The sequence below is a fragment of the Urtica dioica genome, chromosome 10, assembly GCF_054948205.1.
Source record: "Urtica dioica subsp. dioica isolate 48M chromosome 10, U.dioica_male_clone48M_v1_H2, whole genome shotgun sequence".
In the NCBI taxonomy this organism is placed as follows: domain Eukaryota; kingdom Viridiplantae; phylum Streptophyta; class Magnoliopsida; order Rosales; family Urticaceae; genus Urtica; species Urtica dioica.
Genome location: NC_142765.1, coordinates 4,362,175 through 4,370,725, shown reverse-complemented (window position 1 = coordinate 4,370,725; position 8,551 = coordinate 4,362,175). Strand labels below are relative to the sequence as shown.

At 37.9% G+C, this 8,551-nt stretch overlaps 1 protein-coding gene across 1 annotated transcript; it reads right to left on the bottom strand.

The window, feature by feature from the left end:
- Positions 1 to 3,331: 3,331 nt before the first annotated feature.
- LOC149383160 (eukaryotic translation initiation factor 4B3-like) lies at positions 3,332 to 6,286 on the bottom strand. The gene is made up of 4 exons (XM_089627695.1): positions 6,226 to 6,286; positions 5,093 to 5,127; positions 4,040 to 4,108; positions 3,332 to 3,935 (listed from the first exon to the last, which is right to left on the bottom strand). The coding sequence occupies exons 1-4, from the start codon at positions 6,284 to 6,286 to the stop codon at positions 3,465 to 3,467; spliced, it is 636 nt and encodes a 211-aa protein (XP_089483821.1). The 3' UTR covers positions 3,332 to 3,464.
- Between the last annotated feature and the right edge of the window lie 2,265 nt (positions 6,287 to 8,551).

Below are 8,551 nucleotides of genomic sequence, written 5' to 3'. Positions count from 1 at the left end.
TTTTTTATTTATAAACGTATTCAAAGCAATGTAATTCGACTTACCGTATCTGTTAGCCATTTTCCATTTTCCACTAGGAGCTTGAAGAACTCGGTCTCCACATCGGCGACCTTCACATAAACTCGGCCCAAGAACTTCCCTTCAAGTTTAGAAGTGCGGGTCCACTTCACGCAGTCATTGAAATCAAAAGTTTTTGGTTCCTTCAAAGGTCTGAACGGCGCTACCCGCACCTCTGAGGAGTATTTCAGCCGCGTCGGGTCCGTGAAATCGGAGGGAAAAGTATCTTTTCGGTGACGCTTCTGAGATGGCATTCGTACCAAGTCTCTTTCTAGCCTCAGCCTTTTCTGCGCTAGGGTTGACAGTGGGAGCGTCTTTTTCGATACATCGAGCCGCCGTGAACGTTTCCTACTCGGAGAGGACGGCTTCGTCGAAGATGGCATCGAAGAAGGCGGCTTCGTCGAAGAGGATGGCTGTGCAGGAGGAGGAGGACTGGGAGGAATAGGAGGACCAGGAGGATGAGGACTACGCGATTGATATCGACGGTGTGAACCAGCTTGCGTAGTCGATAACGGCCCCGGAGGTAAATCCGTCACGTCCTCGAACATGACGTTTATCTTCTCACGCTCGATATTACGTGGCTCAACCACGTCTTCGCCTTCAGTCGGATAGAGTGATTGACTGAGTTGTGTCTCTAGTAGCTCGAATAACTCGTGCTCTCCGGTCCGTGGTCTCAACATCTGAAAAACGCCGAGCTACAAGACAACAAAATTTATGAATATTTATAAGTTAGATAAGTGTAGTTATAAATATTTTTAAAAATTATAAATTATAAATTACCGTTTTTTTGAGCAAAATCTTCTCGACGTCCTTGCACGTGATCACTCGAGTGCTTGACCAAGAATGCATCCTCGGTACTCGAACACCGGCATTATTCCCGAACTGGTGACCAATCTCCGGGATCGTCTCGAATGCCCAATATTGCACCGCGTGCAAATTCCCTAGGAATACTTCGCCTCCTTGACATTCTCTTTCGCGGATTTGTCCTTTACTCATTCGTAGTAGCGCGATAAATTTACCGAGAGGGACGACAAAGTCTCAGCCCACGAGATGTTCCCCCATGGCAGAGAATAGAAGAACGACAAGTCCTCAACCATGTAGAGGTACTTGTCGTTGATTGTTCTGTTGTGTTCTAGTCCGAGGAGATATCCCAAGACAAACACACATAAACCAAGCTCGTATGCGTCGTTCGGATCTTGACATGTCTTGAACGCGTTGACCAAGACGTCGAACCTGGCGTTTGACACGCCGTTCAAGTAATCTGTGATGAGCCTATCGCTCCTCCGCTCGTTCTGCTCCTCCGTCGACGGACCATCTTCCATGCTCAATCCGGTTATCAACGCGTATTCGAGTCTTCCGAATCTCACACGTTTATTTCCTATTTCAAAGTGAATCTCCCCCATTTTCATTGGGTCGATCTTACGGAGAAGAATAGAGTGTAGAAGTACCGTAGAAAAATTTAGCGTACTCCCCTCAAAGAATTGGGTGAACGGAGTCTCCACGACCCTTTGAACTAGACCGAGAACGGTGAATTTTTCTTTCACCGTCTTCAAATATCCGGAACCACCGTATGTGATTCGACCTGCAAAGTCGTGGTCGCATAGAAACGTCAATTTGTCCTAAAACACTATTAATATTTAATTATCATGAAATGTTAATATAATTAATCAAACAAACAAATAACAACAAGATTAATCTCATATTTTTCCTACAATAACTAAAGAGATCTCATAACTAAAACCTTAATAACAACAATTCATTTAACTTTTTGTAATATAACATAATATATAAGATAAAACAAAAATCATCAACTTATAAGTAAATTTAACATAAAAAAACACGATGTTTAAAACACAACAACTAATCATTAATTAGAAAAAACAGCTAATTATTAATTAAAAAAACAACTAATTATTAGTATGTTGTTCATAATTAAAAAAAACAAGTAATTATTAGTATGTCGTTCATAATTAAAAAATAATAATTAGAAAAAACAACTAATTATTAGTATGTTGTTCATAATTAAAAAAAAAACAACTAATCATTAATTTGAAAAAACAACTAATTATTAGTCTATTTTGTTCATAAATAAAAAAGAACTCTTTTATTTAGGGCCGTCTAAACAATTAGCCAAAATAACACCCCTACTTTAAAATTATAGTCAAACTATTTATATATTTAGGAAAATAGCCAATTTATCATGATAACATTTCAATATTCCAATAATACCCTTAAGTTAATATTATTAACTATCATAGTAAATAATATCATCCATAACAAAAAAATAGTAAATCTAATTAACAATAACAAAAACTACAGTAAATCTTATTTGTCGTAATAAGAATAACAGTAAATCTTATTTACCGTAACAAAAACAGTAGTAAATCTTATTTACCGTATCAAGAAAATAATAAATCTTATTTACCGTAACAAGAACAAAAGTAAATCTTATTTACCGTAACAACAACAAAAGTAAATTTTATTTACCGTAATAAGAACAATAATAAATCTTATTTACCGTAACAAGAACAATAGTAAATACGATTAACCGTAACAAGAACAATAGTAAATACGATGAAGCATAACATTTTTTAGTTAATATAACAAGAAAAATATCAAAGATGAGGACTAGTTAATCTAACAGTAAATACGATTTATTAATTATATCCGTGAACAATCGATGACAGTAAATACGACAGTAAATCACATTAACCATTGAGTAAATCATTCCTTATAGATTATTGTCTTGCTTTTAAAAATTAGATCTTATTTACCGTAACAAGAACAAAAGTAAATATTATTAACCGTAACACGAACAATAATAAATTTTATTTACCGTAACAAGCACAATAATAAATCTTATTAGGTACATTTACAGATTAACCATAACATTTTTTAGTTAATTTAACAGAAAAAGTATCAACGATGGAGATTAGTTAATCTAACTAGTAAATATGATTTACTAATTATTTTAGACAGGTCAGAAGAGGAAAAGCGGATTAAATGGACACCCCAATCAATTAAATCTAAGCAACAATGTAACAAATGCAGAGAAACTGACTAAAAAAAAAAAACAAACAAACGCCAAATGGAGTGAAATTGACATCTCTATAACAAATGCGCTGCCAAAAAAAAAATTCCAACACCTCAATTGATCAAATCTATGTTGTTTGCAAGTGAAACACAGGTACAGAAGAGACGGCGTTCTTGAAGATCCTGATGACGACGGAGCCATCGGAGTCCGCGGCGGAGGCTTTGGCATAGTGCTGCGGCGGAGGCTTTGGCATAGTGCTGCGGCGGAGGCTGCACCGGAGGCGCGGTGGCTTTCTTGGACTGAGAATCGAAGAACCCTCCTCTCTCACTGTCCCTTCCATTGTCTCGCTCTCTCCTCTCGTACCCACCGCTCATCATCGACGGTTTCTTCCTCCGTCTCTTCTCTCCCTATCTCCGCCCCTTCCGGAGCTTCCCCATCTGGACTCTTCTCCGGTGCCGCCGCGATCGAAGGACCTGAATCCTCCGCCGCCGTGGCTGGCTCTGGCGATCTCCTCCTCGGTCCTCTCGCGTGGGCCCTTGGGGAGCGAGACGAGGTCGTCGGGGGTAAGACCCGCCGAATCCGAGGACGGCTTGGGACCGCCGTACGCCGCAAACTCCTGGAGAGTCACGGTTTGTCCTTTCTTCTTCTTCGACGGCTTCGTCGCCACCGCCGCGTTTAGGGTTGGGAAATCGGAGACAGATTCAGACTCGTTGTGTTGCTTTAGGAGCTCCGCTTCATTCTCTTCCGCCTCCAGGGTCCTGAGAGATGCCGAGGCCGACTGCCCGCTGTCGAGGCCCGACTGGAGGCCGCCTTGGCCGTACAGATCGCCGGCACGAATAGGGCGCTAGCGGCGGTGAAGGCGGCATCCTTGTCGGCGGAGCTTCTGGTGCCACCTCGCACGGCGGAGATTAGCCGTGCTAGTTCTTAATCGTGTAGGTCTTCTCAAACCGATTCTTGAAGATAGATCAAGTGGAGCTTGGGGAGAGGAAATCCGATGCCGATTCTTACTCGGAGTTTCTGAGGCAGAGAAAGTCGTCGGAGAAGAATTGCATTTGGAGACAGTAGAGTAATCGAAATTGTTCTTGGTGCGTTCGTTGTTGAATTTGGGGGTAGGGATATTTTGGGGAATTCTAAGTAACTTGGGCTATTTCTCTAAATAAAATAATAGTTTGGCTAGTATTTTAAACTCCCATTTATAAACCGGCTATATGCTAACAAATCTCTTTTATTTATCTTAAATTATTAAAAAAAAAAAAAAAAAAAAACTCAAACACGTCGGAACTCGTTGGATTCTCAAACCATCGAAACTCATCGGAACGTGTCGGAATTGGTCGGATCCCGTCGAAACATGTCAGAAATTTTCAATGAAGACCATCGGAATCCACCGGATTCGGTCGGATCCGACCGAATCCGATGGATTCCGATGGTGTTCATCGGAATTTCCAGTTTTTTTTTTTTTTTAAAATCTATTTTCACCTCCAAATCTCATTCAAATCAACCTAAAATAACTAATAAGCACTAAAATCTTGTATCCTATCAATCCTACACTAATCAAACCATGAAAAATAAAAAATAAAAAATAAATAAAAAAAAACCTAACATTTTCTGTCATTTTGAGGTATGGAAGTTTGAGAGCTTTGGTGGAGGTCGGATTTGTGGTGGTTTCAGACGGATTTCGTGTGGTGGGCGTCGGAGGAGGTCGGATTTGGTGTGGTTGGGCGTTGGAATGTGGGCGTCTGTCGGATTTGGTGTGGAGAGCAAGTGAGAGAAAGTGAGAGAGTGAGAGTGAAAGAGATGAATTTGAGATGGAGAAGGTTTATTTTGAATTGAGGGTAATTTCGTCCAAAATTGATACAAAAGTCCAATTTTGGATATTTTTTAAGTAGTGGGTCTAATTGAGATATTTTTATTACTTTCGGGTCTAGAAAATGAAATTTCTCTATGAACACTATGATTCCATTGAACAACGCTGATTATGTTGTCGTATTCCCTTGCACTGACCGTCCTCTTATTTCCGCTTGAATTCGTTATAGGACCTTATAAAATACATATAAAAAGAATTAAAATGATGATCAAATATAGCTTCACAACTGCAAATGAAAGAATGAGTTTTCTAGAGAACTTCTTAAAAAGACCATACAATCTACTGAATAATTGGAGGAAAACTAAGTTCTCAAGTCTTAAACCACAAACATTTTTTTTTTTAATTAACACAAACATAGTTAATGAAATGAACATGAGTTATATATATAACAAAGTAAAGACTAAGAAAAGTTACGAGGACAAAAAAAAAAAGTAATTGCTGTTTGGAACTTTGGATGAGGTTCTCAATGACATACCATACTTTCCGTTAGAGGACTTGAGTGGATGAAGATATAGTTTACATGTACACAAATATGTGCATATAGAGGAAGTTTCCAATATTAAAAAATAAATAAGAAACGAGTCTCAAAGTCTAAATCTTGATCTATTAGGCATCAGCTACTCCACAAGCGTACACAAGACTCGCTTCGGAAAATAAAAATATACAAGTAAAATCCGGCGAAGAACGTCGGTTTTTTTTACAACGACATGAATCCATGTCGTTGTTGAATTTAGTTAGTTTACAGTCACATATCCTTGGGTTTTGTACTGCATCCGCGTGGTTAGAGAGAAATGGTATTTTCGTAACTCCACTCTTCGCCGGGACGGCGACAAATAATTCCATGATGGAATCACCCCCTATCGACAACGACACGTCAGACACGATTCCATGACGGTGTTAACTTTTTTATTATTATTATAGCGGTGTTCTACTTCTAACTTTTATTTAGTTTATTTCCAATCACATCAAGTTTAGTGTTATATGTATATAGAACATGTGGTTATTTTATTGAAAATTATGAAACGTTGATTGCTTTGCAATCGTAAAGTTTAGCCTAATTCAAGTGATTTTTCAAAAACATTATCCTAAGATGGTGTTTGTTGTATCTTTATGGTATAGTTTATTTGGTAAAACAAATTGTAATCGAGTTGTTCAAGCAGGAGCATCAACAAGTTGTTCAAGCAACTTAACGTCAGGGCAACTGCGTCTTTTCCTCACGTGGAATCAAGTAACGTGAGGAGTCAAATAATTAATTGATTTAGTTAGTTACCCGATTTTCTTGGTATCATGATCTCGAATTTGATGGATCCGTTTGAATTGACTTTCTGCATTGGATTGAGAACAAAACCATATATATATATATATATATATATATATATATATATATATATATATATATATATATATCTTTGCCTACCTCTCTACTTGTTTAGAGATCTTCATCGACAACAAGCCTAGAACAACTCATAGCTTTTGTACCGTCGTACTGAGTGTGAGATCATGTGTTGTATTGACGTGTTATGGATCTTCGGGAGAAGATAAGATAAAGCATAGAGAGGGAGTCTCTAGATCCAAGGGGAGCTTAGATCCATATCCATTGGAGATAACCAAATGTTTGCGAGGGGGAGCTTTTTCAAACTTAATATTCTTAATGGATAAATACCAGTTCTTTAATGCAAGAGAATTCGGCTCTCAGGAACTATTAATAACGTTGGTTGATTGATTATAGTGGATTGCTTTTGCCTGGATGTATCAGTCCCTCTGAGTAAGTTGTTTATACCGAATAGGGTTACCAATTGTCTTGTGTTCTTTATTGCTTTCTTTTTTGATTGTGTGCTTGTTTATCATTTTGCTTAATCTTCTTAAAACAATAAGTTGTTCAATAACTTCGTCAACCTAAATCTTGAATAACCATCTTAACCACGTTAAGTAATTTCAATTGATATCAGAGCGAGTCACTCTATCTTGCTAAGTGTTATCTTCGATAAATACTAATGTGTATCTTGTGTTAAGATGAACATGGAAGAACGGCATAACATTGGTCGACCACCTCTGCTGGAAGGATCCAATCATGCCTACTGGAAAGCTCGGATGATGACGTTTCTCAAAGCTATTGATCAAAGTACTTGGTAGGCTGTTGAAAAGGGGTGGAAGGCTCCTATTATTGTAGTTAAATGAGCTACTGTGGATCTTTCTATCGACAAGTGGTCATATGATCATCACAATGCTGCAAATGGAAACTCTAAAGCCATGAACGCTATATTCTCTGTTGTTGATGAGAGCATCTTCAAGTTGATCTCAAACTACGAGGTTGCTAAAGAGGCATGGGATATTCTAATTTTTTCTTTCGAAGGTACTCAAAAGGTTAGAGAACAGTGCCTTCGTCAACTCACTACTCTTTTTGAGAATATTGTCATGAAAGATGAGGAGACAATTTCATAGTACAGCGTCATAATCTATGATATCTCCAATGAGTCTTTTTCTTTGGGTGAGCGAATCGACAATGCCAAACTTGTGAGTAAGGTGCTTAGAACTCTTCCTAAGAGATTCGCTATGAAGATTCTGGCTGTGGAAGAAACTCATGACTTGAAGATGATGAAGCTTGATGAACTCTTAGAATCTCTCAAAACATATGAAATGAACATTAAGGAGAAAGATAAGGAGTCTGAAAAGAAGACAAAAGGAATTGCCTTGAAAGCTGAAGTTGTCTCTGAAGATAAGAAGGATTTCACTTAACAAATTGCATATCTTGTCAAGAACATTGGAAGGTTTATGAGGAAGATGAATCGACAAGTGCAACAGTCTTCGTCAAATCCTCATAACAGAAGAGAATGGAATTTCCAAAAGAAGAACCAATTTTGGCCCTAAATGTTGTCAAAGGTGTCCATGGTGTCCACGAGAACAATAGTAGTGTCTATTTATGTACATTTGATGTAATATAGTCTTACGAAGACTCTTGCTTGTAACTGCTGAATAGTTAATAAAAGTTGAAACGTTCATTCATTCTTCCTTGTCTGTTTGAAGCTTTATGATAATCTATAGTCTATAGTCCTTAAACAAACCTAACAACACATGAAGAGACAAATGTAGATTTGCATGAACAAACTCTTCATGGTTTGCTTAAAACTGCATATTCAAAATCTAAGGATCAAAGGACTATTGATCTTAGTAAGATTGTTAGGAGAATCTATGATGTCTGGTTATGGGACATTGAGAGTTAGAGACTCTATAGTTCTTCTAGGTATCTTCTGAAGGTACTGAATTGACCAGTGTACTTCTAGAGACAGAATAAGAACAAACCATTTAACCTCTTATATCTCGAAGTCACTACGTATGAATTGCATCATGCTTACCTCAATCCTGAAATGAGACATGTCATTTCATAGCTTACGTATTCTCATTTGAGAAAGTCGGAGTTTGGATTCACTGTGTGATTTTGAACAGGATCTATTGGTGAAGTACTAAGTTATGAAGATGTCATGAGTAACTTTGTGAAGATCTCATAGATATGGAATTCATGTATAAGATTACTTAAATGCAGTGTATATCACATCATGCTTTGTCCTTGGAATGTGAATAAATGAGCTGGCCAGTGT